This window comes from Toxorhynchites rutilus, chromosome 2 (assembly GCF_029784135.1).
Source record: "Toxorhynchites rutilus septentrionalis strain SRP chromosome 2, ASM2978413v1, whole genome shotgun sequence".
NCBI classification, from domain to species: Eukaryota; Metazoa; Arthropoda; class Insecta; order Diptera; family Culicidae; genus Toxorhynchites; species Toxorhynchites rutilus.
Window position 1 is genome coordinate 332,442,140 of NC_073745.1, and position 17,953 is coordinate 332,460,092.

At 39.6% G+C, this 17,953-nt stretch overlaps 1 protein-coding gene across 1 annotated transcript; it reads right to left on the reverse strand.

Moving 5' to 3' along the window:
- Window positions 1–2,291: 2,291 nt before the first annotated feature.
- LOC129770037 (uncharacterized) lies at window positions 2,292–4,796 on the reverse strand. Its single transcript, XM_055772625.1, has 4 exons — window positions 4,191–4,796; window positions 3,551–4,131; window positions 3,313–3,493; window positions 2,292–3,251 (listed from the first exon to the last, which is right to left on the reverse strand). Exons 1-4 carry the CDS (start codon window positions 4,650–4,652, stop codon window positions 2,382–2,384), a joined length of 2,094 nt encoding a protein of 697 aa, XP_055628600.1. The 5' UTR covers window positions 4,653–4,796; the 3' UTR covers window positions 2,292–2,381.
- Window positions 4,797–17,953: the final 13,157 nt, after the last annotated feature.

Consider the following 17,953-nt stretch of genomic DNA (forward strand, 5'->3'; position numbering starts at 1 on the left):
CTGTGGACTCATTCATAGAGGACCCATCAGTAAAGTACATATTATCACAATTGATACGCCCATATTTTACATTGAAGATCGTAGGAACGATCCCCGATCGATGATAATCTGGAATTCCATGGATTTTCTCCTTCATGAACAGATCAAAATGTACAGAGGAATTGATGTAGTGAGGAAAACAAACACGGTTGGGAATATACGAAGAAGGATCAACCTGCATGGAGATGAATTCATGATATGAAGTCATGAATCCAGAATGAAAATTTAGCCCGATCAGCTGCTCAAAATTTCCGATCACCAATGGGTTCATGACCTTACACCGGATGAAGAACCGAAGAGATAATAAATTGAAGCGATCTTTTAGTGGGAGTAGGCCTGCCAAAACCTCGAGACTCATGGTATGCGTTGAGGGCATACATCCCAACGCGATACGGAGACAAAGATACTGAATTCGCTCGAGTTTAATGAGGTGTGTTTTGGCAGCTGATTGAAAACAGAAACTGCCATACTCCATCACTGAGAGAATAGTTGTTCGATACAACATTATAAGATCTTCGGGATGGGCTCCCCACCAGGTGCCGGTAATTGTACGGAGAAAGTTTATTCTTTGTTGACATTTTTTACTCAGATACCTAATATGGGCCCCCCAAGTACATTTGGAGACGAACCAGACCCCAAGATACTTGAATGACATAGCATGAGTGATTGGTTTACCCAAAAGTTGAAGCTTTGGTTTTGCTGGTCTATGCTTCCTAGAAAAAACCACCATCTCTGTTTTCTCCGTGGAGAATTCGATCCCTAGCCCAATGGCCCAGGTTGAAAAATTGTTCAATGTATCTTGTAAGGGTTCTTGCAGGTCGGATTCTTTTGATCCTACGACAGACACTACTCCATCATCTGCAAGTTGTCTTAAGCTGCAATTTTGTGTAAGGCAATTGTCAATGTCGCTTACATAGAAGTTGTACAAAAGGGGGCTTAAACATGAGCCCTGAGGGAGGCCCATGTAAGAGACCCGACTTACTGCCGAATCTCCATGAGAAAAATTCAAATGTTTCTCACAAAGCAAGTTATATAACATATTATTCAATAGAGGCGGTAGACCCCGAGAGTGTAATTTGTCTGACAAAACCTCTATTGAAACAGAATCAAAGGCCCCCTTTATGTCCAAGAATACTGAAGCCATTTGTTTTTTTTCGGCGTAAGCCATTTGAATTTCTGAAGAAAGCAACGCAAGACAATCATTCGTCCCCTTGCCCCTGCGGAACCCATATTGTGTATCTGAGAGTAAGCCATTCGTTTCAACCCAACGATCAAGGCGAAACAAGATCATTTTCTCCAACAATTTCCGTATACAAGACAGCATTGCTATTGGGCGGTACGAATTGAAGTCGGACGCGGGTTTTCCGGGTTTTTGAATAGCTATAATTCGCACTTGTCTCCAATCATCTGGAACAACATTGTGCTCCAGAAACTGATTGAATAAATTCAACAAGCGATGTTTCGCCACATCAGGGAGGTTTTTCAGCAAGTTGAACTTAATTCTATCTGTTCCTGGAGCCGAATTGTTGCAAGAAAGGAGAGCAAGAGAGAATTCTACCATCGAAAACTCGGAATCAAGATCGCACCTATCTTGTGGTATATCTCAAACAATTTTCTGCACAGGAGCGGAATCAGGACAAACCTTCCGTGCAAATTTAAAAATCCATCGATGTGAATATTCTTCGCTTTCATTCGATGAAGAGCGATTTCTCATGTTTCGAGCCACTTTCCATAATTTTTTCATTGACGTTTCTCGTGACAAACCTCCCACGAAAGTTCGCCAATAAGCACGCTTTTTCCCTTTGATCAAGTTTTTAAATTGATTTTCAAGGTCCAAATACGTTTGAAAATTCTCAATGGTTCCACATTTTCGAAAAGCTTTAAATGCGTTCGATTTATCCTGATAAAGCTTGGAACATTGGCTATCCCACCATTGATTGGGAGGCCTTCGACGAATAGTGGAGCCTGGGATGGGTTTCGTTTGAGCGCGAACCGCGCTGTCATAGATCAAACGATAAATGAAGTTATACTCCTCCAATGGAGGCAAACCATCTCTGGAATTGATGGCTTTGTCCCTGGTTTAAACGGACAAATTTTCCATGTTTCGAACGAAAACAGGAATACGGATGGATAAAACTTTATAGTATCTAATACAAGAATAAGGATCATTGATTCCTTAAAGTGATAGTTGAAAATGATTTCGATTTTAAATCAGTAATAACCAGTAACACTCACTAAAACGCATAGAGGAATGTATAACAAAAAACCAATTTATTTGCAATGTTCGAAGTGTCTTAAGTTAAGTTAAGTTAACAAAATACCTCCTAAAGAGAAAAAAAACCTCACTCGCAACTCAAGGTGTCATCGATCTGGGCCAGATACTTCCTCCACGGCGCAAACAGTTCCTGCTCTGTCTCGCAACCGATGGTTTTTGTCCGCAGCCAGCGTTGTATCAGAAGTAAATGTTTCACCTCATCCCGATAGTGAACTAGAAGCGCTGGGGTAACGTTAATCTCTTCCAGCACCATTGGGTTGGCATTTCGCGCTTCTACCGAGTTGCGAACGATTGGCCTATTGGGTTTCCGTTTCTTGGATAGTTTGTGGATATGCAGCTCGAACAGTGCAAAATCGTAGCGATGATTTTTTAGCTGACTACGAGTTGGTGTGATTGGGAAAGATGATTCTGATGAACTGCTCGAGTGACATCGGGATACTACTGTGTTGCACTTTATGCTACGGAAGTAGTTGCTCAGTGGGAAGACTTCCGCGTAGGAACGGAACCCGATTAGAAGCAAATTGACGTATTCGGAGGCGCTGATTTCATGGGAAGCCTTTCGCTGTTTCTTTCCATCTAGGAAGGGATAACGACGAAGGACAGTACTGGGAGATAAGTTGGGCGGTGGATGTAACCGATAGGTTTTCCATCGTCCAGCGGTCAAATGTTTCAGGTACGAAGCAGCCGAAGGTGGATTCGATTTGTGGTTCAGTTTCAGAATGAACTCATCGACCAGGAGCATCCGAACCAGCGATGAACGCGTTTGTTGTATCGAGCGCAACCAAAGCGACACACTGTAATAATTGGAAGCCTCTATTTGGCGAGATATCTGGTGCGCAAAGTAGCGCGTGTTGTCCTTAATGCACGGATAATCGATAGTGCCATCGTATTGGATTTCACTCAGATTTATCGCCGTCGCGATAACAGATAGAAGTCGCTGCAAGTAAAAAGCATTACATGAATAATTGCACTTCTTTGTTTTTATAGTAAGCTCTCACCGAAACAACTTTGATATTTTCATCGGGATAACTCAAAGCAACCACATTTACGTATAAATTGATAATACGTTTTATGAAGGTGTTGACTTCGCCGATGATGGAATGATCGTGCCACAGAAGACTGGCCACTAATGGTCTACGCGTTGGCTTAATCAGGTTTTCCTTTGTTTTGTGAGGATGTCTGTAGAATAAATTTGGAAATGAAACATTCCAACATTGCAATGAAAATTACCATTACCTTAGAATCCACATGGCTAGATCGATTTCCAGAATTTTCACCAAAACCTGCAACACCAAAAACAATCGCTCGAGCTGATCATCTCTGTTCAGAAGATCGAAGTCATACTTCTGGTTATGTTCCACCTCCCACATATGGAATGTTGCCATCCACCGCTCGTTACTTGTGCTTCTGACCGATTTTTCGATCTCCTCTTCACTCTCAACGCAGCGTTCCAACAGAACAAACACAACTTTGAACAATCCTTCGCTTAGATCATATCTGGCGAAGCAACTTTCCTCGAGTCTACCAAAAATAATGTTCTGATAGGACACTTTCAAATCTAGCCAACATGGTGTAAACCGTTCCACTGTTCGATCCATGATCTCCACCGCCCGCTCGAGTACGGAAGGAATGCTGTAGTCTGCGTTGAGATGCAAAGATGGCTTGTTGATTGTTAGAATCATTTCCAGCGTTGCCACAAACAGATCCGAATCGATGAATTCATTGCGCAGAAAAGCTTGATCAAGGCTTCCTAAAAATTGCATTGGACGATTCTCAACTAGGAGCTCCTTGGTATCACGCTGCCATCGGAGATTTAGCTACAAACAGAAAATTATAAGATTAACGGAAGCATTTACAACTATCAAGTATTACGTACTCTCTTAGCGTGACTGGTTCGCCGAGCATGACATTCCGCGCATTTGGAAACATTACGCAAACAGCCCGGAACATAGTCCAGATTTAGCCGAGCACCAGCATCGAAGTAATGCTTTCCCAAAACATTCTTCAGCTTGTCTTGGGCTTCGGTTATTACAGCCGCTTCGTCCGTCACCGAACCGAAATTTCGCGCTAATACGCGACTCTCATCCGATAGCTTACGTTTCTTTGCTTCCACTACGGCATCCCCTGTGAGTGCCGCCTGATCAGCAATGTTCGTAATATTCTTGAGCTTTCTCGATCTTTTATCTTCGCTAGGATTATGTTCTTGTTTTAACTTTTTCACCACCTTATCGTCAAAGGCCACACAGACTGCTGAGCGCCTTTTGCCTATTTGAACCACAGTTTGCACCTGATTTGACGGCAGTGGCTTGGAAGGAACACTATTACGCGTTCTTGGCATTATAAAACCATTTCGATGGGAAGAGGTTTCCTCCAAACAATATATTTAGAAAATTTCAGTGCACTAATACAGCATTCAGAGTTGCCTTGGATTAAAATTGCGATGCAAACAAAATTTGTTGATGCTTGTGCTTCTTTGCGCCGTTTTGTTTACGCTTTTGACGGTTGTACAAATGTTGAATCAACTGTGGCATGACGAACGCTTCTCCTTGTTGGTAGATGTCGTTGGTTTTGAAATGTTAAATAATCCATACAGTGATTTGCCCCTAATTGAATACACCGAAGCACCGCTTAGTGTCGCATTAGAGGCGAATGTGATCTGTAATTGGACATATGGTGGGGGTTCTGCCAAAACGAACCGAGCACCAATTTTCTCAAGGTTAAGTTACTTAGACCCTCTGCGCATTAGGCAACCGCAACCCGATCTATGTTGGCGATGTCAAGCGTATCGCCAACTCAGCTCTGCAAATTAAGGCAACTCAAACGTGATGTGATCGTTAAGTTTTCATCTGTCATCATAAACTGCATAATCGTTGGCAGAGATGCCATTTCTTTAACTGACATAGAACATCTTAGGAAGAGCGAATTACTGGTTATTTCGTGATCCATCCGTAACAGACGGAACGCGAAACACGAGAAATCTCGTGAGCGGTCCGCAATGTGTTAAGTGAGATTTTTTTTAGCTGGAGCAAAAGGAAAATAACATAGCTACCTAATATTGCAAATTTCATTAAATTGAAAGTATGCGTGGCTTCTGAAAACTTTACAATGAAATCAAAAAAGGAAAATTTAAAATAAACTTTGCACCCTTGCAGGAAAATCTGCACATCTGGCACTCCTTGTTGATTTTGAAGTCATTTTACTTACTGTGAAGATATTTGATTTTGTGAAGACATTATGAAGTATGTGAAGACATTTCAGTATGATAATATATGTTGCTTTTTGAAGATAATATTTCCATAAAATACCTACTGTTGGTCGAAAATATCGTCAGAAGAAGTAAGCTGCCGTTCTACGCATAGTTGTTCCATGATCCAAAATCAGAAACTGAGAAAAACACAATCAAAGTTTTTTACAACATTTGTCTACCAGAAGCTTGGAGTATTTCAGTTTAGCAATACACCGGATTTTTTTATAAGCACCAAACTATTGTTGGATGAAATATGACAAGATCTTCTCATTTGAATCAATCAAGCTTGATTACGGGTTTAAATTTCATGGTGAGACAGTTATGCCTAGAATATCAATATAGAATATCAAATTGAACTTGATGTTGTTTTCTGAAATACTGGGAACAAACAACACTTTTTTTTGTGTTTTTCCGAAAGATTATGCATAAAAACAGGAAGTGGGTTATATCTATGGTATAACCGCAAGGGTGACGTAGGACTATCGTTGGTTTAGAGATCATTTGTTTGAAGTTGAATCTAAATCCATCCTGAATGAATGAATAAATAAATATTTGGGTGACTTCAAAAACGAGAGTGTTACGTTGGAGACTCAAGGTTTTATGCATCCAATATTGGATACAAAAAACCTTGTTCTGAAGAATAATCTTCAGAAGCTTTCCTGCTAACTGCACTTGATTGACAAATCACAAAACCAAATGTATGTGGTCGCTGTATTATATGGATAGAAAACATTAAAATAAACTCGCTTGAATGTAATTTTCAATTCCAAGGGGAACTGGCAGATTATTTTTCAGCAACGATCATTTCTTTCCAGGTTTCCTCTCGATAACCAGCAAACGAAAAGAGTTGCGCGCGTGTATGTGTGTGTGTGGCGGCTGCTTCTATGTCTTCCCGAGGAACCGTATTTCGATGCTGATACTCTCTTGGTCACGAGAGTATCAGCATCGGCTTTTCTGCGCTCCCTCACAGTTAAAACAAACTGATTGCATTTCAGGTCAGGTCAGGCCAGGTAATGAATCCCTCGATCCCTCGCCGTTCAGCTCGTTCAGTAACGATGTTATCTTGTCGATGTCCTCAGGCGTCGTACACAAATTACGTAACGCTAAAAATCCGAATTTTGAACCACCTCTCCCCCCCCCCTTTCGTAACGCAATTTCCTATCTCTAATAAACAGAAAGTAACGCAACATCTACCCCCTCCCCCCTTATCACGCTACGTAATTTGTGCACGACGCCTCACGAAAAATGAATCGGTTTCACCACCAGAATATCATTTCAGTATGCTTTTCGTGCGTGATTGAATCGAGAGAAGGTGTGGTTTACGATGGCAATTTGGAAGGCAAACTAGAGGAGAATGAACTCTCTGAGTATGAAAATTTCGGCGACTGAGCAATAATCGATTGAAAATTATATAATTTTGGCGATACGAAACATTTTCCGTTTTTCATGTTATGCATCCATTATTGGATACGAAAATATCCTACTGATGGGAAAGAATAATCTTCAGAAGCTTTCCAGCTAATTACACTTGATTGAAAAATTACGAAATCAAATGTATTTGGTCGCTGTGTTCGCCATATAATTAGAAAACATTAAAGTAAACTCTTTCGCATGGATTTATTCTTCAATTCCCAGGGAACTGGCAGATTATTTTTCAGCAACGATAAGATCTTTCCGGAATTTTCTCGATGCTGTATGGCATCCAAACGAAAATTCTCGTTTTAGTTTGGCCTGTAAAAAACTTTTCTAAACTCTAATCCATCAAATTTGGAGCCCTGAAAAGGGCCGATGATTATATGCTAAGCTAATATAGCATCCTCTCCTTGGATTCGATGGGCCAGCTGAATGTCCTTGGGCATGATGTGACGCGTTTTGCGTGGATAGCACACAAATTTGTATCTTCGAATAAGCCTCCTGCAGCGTCATAACCGCGGAACTTTGGAAGCGCAAGTCGGTTTTGAAGTCCTGAGCAATTCCACGATCCAAAAGCTACAAAGGTAGCTTGCGGATCAGCAATTCGGTCGACTTCCGATAGCGATGAATTTCACGCAAAGTTCCCGGTCGATAGCGATGTGGCTTCTTCACCTATCCTGCGGCTGGTGCGCTTATCCGAGCTGCTTTCGTGTGCCTTACCACTGAAAGACTAACTAGCTATCTGCTTGGTCCCAAACAAACGAGTCGTCACGGTGCGAGAGTAGAGTAAGAAATGAACGAAAGCAAAGGAAGCGTCATTTTATAAACCATAAAAGTATAGAATCTAAACCCCACCCTTATTATATTCGTTGCTTACCCTGAGAGAGAAACGAATAACATCGAAGTAAGTATACAGTAATATATTTGAATCCGGACACTTTGCGTTACATTTAATACCATACCGCAGCCACAACATTTTCTGCATGTTGAATTAATGCGATTGATAAGTAACTATCAAGAAACTATCAGTAACTATATTAGCAACTATTAATCGCATAAATTCAACATGAAAAAAATGTTATGGCTGTGGTATGATATTGAATGTAATGCAAAGTGTCCGGATTCAAAAGCATTACTGTAAAAAAGAGTTAACTCGACTGAAATTTTTTCGGTTCGGCCTGCAAAAACGAAATTAAGAGCCCCCGCCGACTGCAGACTGACTTGTCGACCGATAGTTCGGTCGGCTTCTTAATCAGTACGGAGAAAAAAAGTCTGTAGTGTACAGCATAATGCATAGACGTAAGTATGAGCTTCCCCATCTCACATTCCAATAAGATTAATGGGTTTCCAAGTGGGCGCGCTACGCTACGAATGATTTCAATAACCTGTTTTCGAAGCTATCATTAAGCTATTGAAACCATTTTTCGACTCAATAAATAGCAATCATATAACTCTTGGACATTTTATCTTTTGTATGAAATGATTATCATACTGTTCCGTTGATCCGAAGCAGAATGAATCACGCTTTAAGAAGGAATGGTTTTTTCTTGGAATTTAGTCAGCAGAAATAATGCCCATTCCCAACAATTAAAAACGACAAACGGTAAACAGTTTCATCAAAGTGATTCCTTCGATATGGGGATATATTCACTACATCATGTCATATATTTCATATTTTTCATTATGAAATCCATATCCATGGCACCTATCGGTATCGAATTATCATCGAAACCACGATTTTCGCTAAATGCTCCTTTCAGTTCGGCCTGTAAAAAACTTTTCTGAACTCTAATCCATCAAATTTGGAGCCCTGAAAAGGGCTGTTGATTATATGCTAAGCTAATATAGCACGCTCTCCTCGGATACGATGGGCCAGCTGGATGTCCTTGGGCATGATGTGACGCGTTTTGCATGGATAACACACAAATTGGTATCTTCTAATAAGCCTCCTGCAGCGTCATAACCGCGGAACTTTGGAAGCGCAAGTCGGTTTTGAAGTCCTGAGCAATTCCACGAACCAAATGCTGCAAAGGTAGCTTGCGGATCAGCAATTCGGTCGACTTCTGATAGCGACGAATTTCATGTGAAGTTCCCGGTCGATAGCGATGTGGCTTCTTCACGCTTCCTGTGGCTGATGCGCTTATCCGAGCTGCTTTCGTGGTGCCTTACCACCGAAAGACTAACGAGCTGTCTGCTTAGTCCCGATGAAACGAGTCCTCACGGTGCGAGAGTAGAGTAAGAAATGAACGAAAGCAAGGGAAGTGTCGTTTTATAAAACATAAAAGAATCGAATGTAAACCCCACCCTCTTTATTGTATAAGCTTACTGTATACTCACGAATATAATAAGGGTGGGATTTAGATTCTATACTTTTATGGTTTATAAAATGACGCTTCCTTTGCTTTCGTTCATTTCTTACTCTACTCTCGCACCGTGAGGACTCGAGCTCGTTAGTCTTTCGCAGACAGCTCGTTAGTCATTCGGTGGTAAGGCACACGAAGTCAGCTCGGATAAGCGCACCAGTAGCAGGATAGGTGGAGAAGCCACATCGCTATCGACCGGGAACTTCGCATGAAATTCGTCGCTATCAGATATCGACCGAATTGCTGATCCGCAAGCTACCTTTGCAGCATTTGGTTCGTGGAATTGCTCAGGACTTCAAAACCGACTTGCGCTTCCAAACTTCCGCGGTTATGACGCTGCAGGAGGCTTATTCGAAGATACCAATTTGTGTGCTATCCATGCAAAACGCGTCACATCATGCCCAAGGACATCCAGCTGGCCCATCGTATCCGAGGAGAGCGTGCTATATTAGCTTAGCATATAATCAACGGCCCTTTTCAGGGCTCCAAATTTGATGGATTAGAGTACAGAAAAGTTTTTTACAGGCCGAACTGAAAGGAGCATTTAGCGAATATCGTGGTTTCGATAATAATTCGTTACCGATAGGTGCCATGGATATGGATTTCCTTATGAAGAATATGAAATACATGACATGATGTAGTGAATATATCCGAAGAAATCACTTTGGTGAAACTGCATTATAAAATTATTTGTGTACGAATGCCGCAATCGATAGTCGACTCTAATTTGCGCTGGGTAATTTCCTCGGAGGACTCGATTCCTCCTTTGAGCATTAATAATCTCTTTCTGGCAAAACGATGTGGTATGAATCACATTATTTGAATGATAGAATGAAGAAGTTTTCTGCCAATTTCCTTCAACCTCCAAACGTATCTTTCTCCCGTTTGTCGTTTTCGCGTTCGCTAATCCTCTCTCACAACACCCATTTCTAGTTTGAGAAATTGTTGAGTAAACATTGTTTGCCAGTGCGCGTAGAGCGGGAATTCCTAAAGATTCATTGCACCTCTAATAAATTGACGAAAGACGTGGTCTTACGTTGATCGCACTTGATTGAAAAAATCCAAAACGAAATGTATTTGGTCGAAGCATTATATGAGTAGAAAGCAAATAATCGCTCGAAAATGACTTGATTTTCGCGATGTGAAACATTTTCCGTTTTTCATGTTATGCATCCAATATTGGATACGAAAATTTCCACTGATGGGGAAAAAAATATTCAGAAGCTTTCCTGTTAATTGCGATTGATTGAAAAATAACAAAACCAAATGTATTTGGTTGCAGTGTTATATGGATAGAAAACATTAAAATAAACTATTTCGCATGAATGTATTTTTCAATTCCCAGGGGAACTGGCAGATTATTTTTCAGCAACGATGATAGCAACGAGAATTCCGCGCGTGTATGTGTGTGTGGCGGCTGCTCCGATGTTTCAAGCGGAACCGTGGCATCACTCTCCTCCTGATGGATTCCCTTTTGGCCTTAGGTGCACAAACAGGCTCTTGGTGACACCGTTCATCAGCGCATTCATGATAAACGAAATTAGCTTCACAACAACAGCGACAACATGCTCCAATCGCTGTTCAATCATAACTGAGTGGGTTTACGAGCGGCGCTCGCTTATATACCGATTTTTTATTTCAATAGCCTGTTTTGAAAGCAATTTTAAGACTATTGAAACAAGTTTTTGGATGAAAAAGTAACAAGTATATGACGCGTAGACATTTTATCTTTCAAATGAAGTGTTTATCATACCATTTCGTTCAGTTGTTTAAGAGCTATTAACGCTCAAAATCTCGGTCTCCAGCGTAACGCTTTCGTTCTCGAAACTTTGGTTTTACACCCCGGTATAGAAATGAAAGACGTAGTCCTACGTCAAAACATCGTTTTATGAAGAAGTGGGTCATCTGGAACACCTTTGCATAATATAAATCTCATTGTTATGTGGCATTCGCTAACAAGGAATACACGTGTTCTGTTGTTTTTTTTTCTATTTGTTTGAGAACTAATTCATTCTTCCAAACCAGAAATGAGTGCATTTGCGACTGAAAGCGTGGCATAAAATACTTATACTTGAACCGATTCATTTAAAAATACATGGTTGAACAGTTATGCCTAGAATATCAACATGGAACAATCGAGGTTGATGTTGTTTTTTTAAAACATTGAGAAGAAACAATACCTTTTTTGTGTTTTCCGAAATATTATGGATAAAAACATCGTTTCATGTAGAAAAGTGAAAATTGTCAAAAAGTAACATGCGTAGAACGTCAGTTTTGTCTCAGAGTTATTCTTCCGCCTTTTTCACGACCACTTCACAAATCGAAGGCTTTCCGGTTACAGACCGTTTCGAAAATAGTTTTATGGATATGATTTGAGTTACAATCAAAGCTTGTTGAAACCAAAACCAACCAAAAAAGTTGAAACAAACTAATTGAGTTATTTAAAATTACTAGAGAAATGAGAGTCATTCATTCATTTTTTTTTGGAATTTGAGCCCACCCTCATAAAACACTTACCATAGTTACGTTTTTGTGGAAGAACTGAGACGATATTCATTCAATCAACGGTTTAGCAAATCAATTATCATTTCTAAAATCATAAAATTTAGTTCGTTGTTGCGCAAAATATTCTTTGTTCACATTTATTGGAATAAACTTCAAAACTTCAAGGAAAGTTTGATGAAACGCGCTATATAATAATATCAATAAGAACAGACATTAAATAATCTATCAAATATTGTTCAAAATTAAGTTATGGATTATAGTTTCCTTTAATATGATTGTGAAGACATTTGAAGACATTTTTTCGAATCATGTGAACACCTAAGTAAATCAACTGGCATCCCTGTACAGCTCTTATCCGCGATGACAAATGGACAGTGTCGATTTCTGCTGGCAACACTCGTGCTTGGGAGGCAAATTATTCTCTATCAGATTAGAATACATGAAAGCAGTTTTATATTGATAAAATTTCAATTCAAATTTTTAATCAATATCATTTGAGTACCTAAAACACGTACACGTACACATACATTTCCTGATGTTACTAGGAATTTTGATCATTATAATGATCAATCATTGTTAGAAACAATTTTCGTTGAATATGTTTTCATAATTTGCCAATTCGCATGTTACACTATTACACTAGATACATATACACTACGGGAATAAGAAATTTTCATTCAGAATCTGTATTTTTTTAAAGTGTATTAATTTTACCTGAAAATTCATTTTCATTTTTCCCTCCAATGATACTCACTCACTCACAGCCCCTCCTGGGGGGTGGGGGTGGAGTATCTAACCACCATTGAAACATTTATTGCATCCTAAAACCTCCACATGCCAAATTTCGTTCCATTTTCTTGATTAATTCCCGAGTAATGTAGAAGTTTGTGTTTCATTTGTATGGCAGCCCCCCGTAAGAGAGAAGGGAGGGGTCTCTAACCACCATAGAATTATTTATTGTACCCTATAACCTCCACATGCCGAATTTGGCTTCAAACGCTTGATAATTTTTTCGAGTAATGTACAAATTTGTGTTTCACTTGCATGGCAGGACCCCCCACCACCCTTAGAGAGGGGGGAGGGTTCTCGAACTATCATAAGAACCTTTCCCGACCCCAAAAACCCCTACATACCAATTTTCAAGTCGATCGGTTCAGTAGTTTCCGAGTCCATAAGAATCAGACAAACAGAAAGACAGACAGACATCACTCCATTTTTATATATATCGATAGATGAATGGAAAACGAAACCAATAGATTTCGATCGGACGATGTTCAGGATAGTTTAGTGGGTTCATGGGTTCGGCACAAAATCCACAGAATTAGCCACATATCACTCCTACACGGTTTTTGGAGTAGTTGCATGAAGCCAAATCTGGCCAAAACAAGGATTTTTGATCGTACCGTCTCAAAAATAGCAAAAACTGTTTTTGGAGACACTCAGTTTTGTAGATCTGAGTGTGATTTTACTTTTGGTCACGTATGGTTCACTTCGTTTGCCTACCAATTAGGTATTTCGAAGCGAATTTCGAAAAATTAAATATTCCTGTTCCGACAACTGCTTAACACTCCTATACTCGCGCATTGGTCTGTCAGACCGAGAAATCAATAATTCGTTCATTTCTCAGAAAATATCAACACTACGACTTTGCGATTCTCTCTAGCTTCGTTCGTCATCGTTTAGCGTATCGCATGTGTTGGTACAAAGGGGACGTGTGCCACTTTTTTAACACTTTCGGTCTGACACACCGACGCGAGTATAGGAGTAACTTTTTTGGACAAGTGCATTTTTTCATATTCTAGAATATTGTTGAATAAAATGTTAGTGGCGTGGAATTTTTATTGAATATAATGCATAAGATCATTACCGGACTATTCTTATTTGATATCAATCCCTTTTTTAATTGGATTGAACGGATCGATATAATAACTGTTCGTCGTTAGATTCATACGTTCAAAAGCAAAATATAAATGTTTGACTTTCGTATGGTTATTCGCTAAATATAATGGTCATACATATACACACTTGTGAAACAATTTCATTTGTGGAAGAATTGTAAACAGTAAACTATAAACTAATCGGTGGCGTATAGTAATTTTGAACAGTTACAGTTTCGGAGATATTTTTTTATAATGAACAATATCGACAAGAAGACAAGGAAAAGAAAAGGAAGTTCCTGGAAATCCTTTTATATCATCTTTTTATGCCCCATCTAAAAAAGGCATTAATTCTTAGTTTACCAAGAATACAGAGACAAAGAATATTAGAAATATGCAAACTTTATATTCCAGAACCTTTATCATCTGGTGATTATCTAGACCATCATCATTATAAAAAAAAAAAAAAAAAAAGAAGGCCGTTATACATTCTTCTCTTCGATAACAGACCCGAAAAACACGCAACAACTGCATGAAATGTAAAAAATATGTTTGTTTCGAGCATGCCGTTATGCTATGTTCTGATTCTAACTCCAATGAAACTACAATCGGTTAATATGTTTTTATGTTATTCTATAGCTCTTTATACTTCCATGAATTATATTCAGTTGCTTATTTTTAATTAATAACAGAGAAAAATTCGAGTTTCGTTATTTGTGTTGGAGTATCAAAAATTACTCTGTTTTGAGGAGGCTGAACTAGATGACTATTAAAACATAATAAAGACGAAGAAAACGTATTTTTTGGAGTTTTTTCATTTAATAATACCCTCTTCTTCAAATAAATGCCAATAAAGCCTGAAAAAACACAATGGCAACATTACAGAGAAGTTCAATTTTCGGTCTGTGACACCGTGCGCGAGTATACGTGTTATGATTTTGCACACGAGTACAGGAGGGTTAAAATTCACTTTGACCTAGGTCTCATCATCAATAACGCTGCATCAAAATTTCGTCATCGGCTTCGTTTAGAGTTTGCGGGTGCGCGTTTCGGCAACACTGGCGTTCGTCCCTATTTGGGAAGCTATCGTCAGTTTTCAATCCGGATCGTTTTTTGGCTCTCTCGATGAAACTTTGCGATGAAGTATCGTGTCGAATTCAGATTTCGCTTGAAATGAGCAATCAATCATCTGGGTGAAAGCTCCGCATGCACCTATCTATGCCTTCGCCTATATGTAACCGCTAACACACATATGGGTAAAAACTTTTGCAACGCCAGATATACTCATGACTTTCCCATAGTGCGATGCGACAACCCAAGATCTTCCATGTGGGCGAACAAAACGATTCGCGAACGGTTTGTTGATTTTCTTCCATCACATAAGGTGGCCGTACACTGTTTGCCCGGAGGTCAAATATTTGATATTTTTTGACAGATAAGGTTTGATTTGATATTTGTACAAACACTATTTTGTTTGCCACTCTTCAATTTTCAACAGTAGTAAACAATATCAAACACCGAACATGGAAAAAATCAACTGAAATATTCAAGGTAACCTAACCATGTACCGACAGGTTCGAAGAACAGACTGAAAAAATATTTTAGGCATCCAATAATTGAATATTTGCTTGTCGTGTTTTGTGTAGAATATATTTGATCAGTACACGTTGACCAAATTTTATCTGTCAAAAAGAGTCAAATATTTGGCTTCGGTCAAACAGTGTATGAGCACCCTTACAACTACAAAACTGAGCGAATGTAAATAAATACTTTCAATAGAAACTGAGCAATATTTGATTTATTTCGATCAAGTATGAAAAAAGTTACGCAAGTTCGAAAGAAATTATCAACTCATTCTTTAATTTGGCGTGGAACTGCTATTTTAGAGCATAATCTGCATAATTATTGTCTCTTTACAATAAATCTCATTGTCACTCTTTCAGTTACAGTTCACTTTTAGAGCCAGATAGGATTTAATAAATCAATAGCGAACTGTAGTACTGACTTGTCTACCCTTACATTTGGGGAACAAACGACCCTTTTTGATTTCATATCATGAATTTACGGAAGTTTGATACAATTTTTTTGCCAAAACCCCGACAGTCACGGGCAAAACACACCAAACCAACAGTAGCTGATGTTCCGATTCATTTACATTTTACGCGTTCAACGAATGGCTCATATTCATGCGTGTCAGTCGCGCATCCGGCAGTGTTCCGGTAGCGGTAGCATTCGAATATGCTTTTATAGGTCCTCTACACGCGACACCGGTATGTAGATATCCGCAGTAAAGGTTCCTGCTGTTTCGGGTGATGGAACTTCCTCGAAGACTTGTAGTGCCCTGGTTCAAATTGATGCCATGCAACTTGAACGATCAAATCAAGACTCAGCTATTACGTCATTTCGCCTGATTTAGCCCAAACCTTTTCATCAGTAGATGGGTGCCTTCCAAACAACGATCTCACAATTAGGCACACCACGTAATAAATAATTAGTTGGAGCAATACAGTAGTAGCAACGAAAAAAAAAACTTGCGTCGTTTATCAACAGACCGGAGAACATTAGAGCGCTGTTTTATTTCGATCACAACTCGAAAGGTACACGCGCAATTGACTTGGAGCTGAAACATGCTCAGTTTATTGTGTGTAGGTTTCCGCATGACAGCGATATATTAATTGGTTTTGGGTAGGATAAACTATGTACAACAAAAAACCCTTCGTCAGAAAAATACTTGCAATTGGGTTGGGCTCTATTGGTTACATAACGAAAGTTCTATTCAGACATCAAAACTGATTCCAAAAAGATTAGTACGAACAAATGCTTCCAAAATCGGTGTTCTGATCTGGGCCACTAATTCACACCTGGAAGCATATGTTATCGAGCGCATAATTCTCACAGACACGATTGAAGACAGACAGACGGTGTGGCGGAAAGCTAGTATTGAATAATCGTTTCGCGGCATGAGCATGTTTTACTACCCAAGCGCAGCGCAGTGCTTCGCAAACATTTCTTCGACCCGAATTTACGCTCAGCTGATTCTGGCGTATAGCTTTGCCGGCATTTTCCAACCTGAGAATCATTTATGTATACAACCTTACAACCAATGCGCGCCGATTATTGACCGGGCTTCAGGTGTAACTCGGATTCGATGTTGCCGATAGTCTGTCATTTGGCCACGAGGCTGGTGTGGGTGGTACAAAGACCCCCCAGAGTGTGGTCAGTCTACTGAGGCCTACTGAAGCGAAGAAAAACCCCACAGCAGTCAGACTGTACGAAGCCCAGTTCTACAAAATGCGTTAACTGGGGAAAATCGATCGAAATCAAAATTCAGAGCGAAACCGAAGCAATTTTCGTATTGGGCAAGAGATTTATCCATATTTCCGAGGGATGATTGAAAACGAAACTTTGAAGCTCACCACATTTATATTGTTATGCAAAGTTTTGATTGCTGGAGTAGAAATTAATTGCACCTGTTTCTAAACTGAATGAAAGATTGCGTAGAATTAGTTTCGTTAAAAACCTACCAAAGCATGTTAAATGACCAGCTTAGTGTTGAGCAGCCGACTCTGTGGTTTAACATGTGCGAAGTATACTTTACTCGCATTTGAAGATATGCATTATAAACCCCTGTAGCTAATGACCGCTGCAAGCTGTTTTGCCAGCGGTGCATTTGTACAAGGTGGCCCATCGGTGTGTCCAGTAGCTGTTCGCATTCCGTTACAAGCTGTAGCTCGATGATGGAATTGGCAAAAAAGGGGAAAATATCAAATTAATCCTAACTGTTGCCACCTGCAGTGGTGGATGAGCCGGTGCTAATTCAATCAAGACCACCACCAAAAGAAATTACCTTTTTTGGTCGAATTAACGGTCGATTAGAAGGTGAGCGCGGTTTCGGATTGCGCCGCTCTACATGATGGCAGGAAGATCATTTCATCATGATCGATGGATCGAGAGGTGAGTAAAATCGGGAAAAATGTCTTTGCGTATGCGTTTCGTTGTGGGTTTAGCTTTTCACTAAATTATTGGAGCGTTATTTCAATTACTGTCACTTTAGAAAGTATAACAATTGCATTAGATGCTTAGCAAAATTTGACACGAAATAAGTTGTTTGAAGACAGTTTGATTTTTTCAACGAATTCAACGAACTTCCACGTTTTGAGTTTTGTGAATGATTTTCTCTAAAAGAGCCAAAGGTTGTACCGCTCATGACAACTCTACGGTCGTAGCATGTTTC

Coding starts and splice junctions, on each gene's coding strand:
- LOC129770037 (XM_055772625.1), bottom strand. CDS start 4,652: ATGCCAAGAACGCGTAATAGTGTTCCTTCCAAGCCACTGCCGTCAAAT. Junction 4,132..4,190: donor GAACCAGTCACGCTAAGAGA/GTACGTAATACT, acceptor TTCTGTTTGTAG/CTAAATCTCCGATGGCAGCG. Junction 3,494..3,550: donor CTAGCCATGTGGATTCTAAG/GTAATGGTAATT, acceptor TTTATTCTACAG/ACATCCTCACAAAACAAAGG.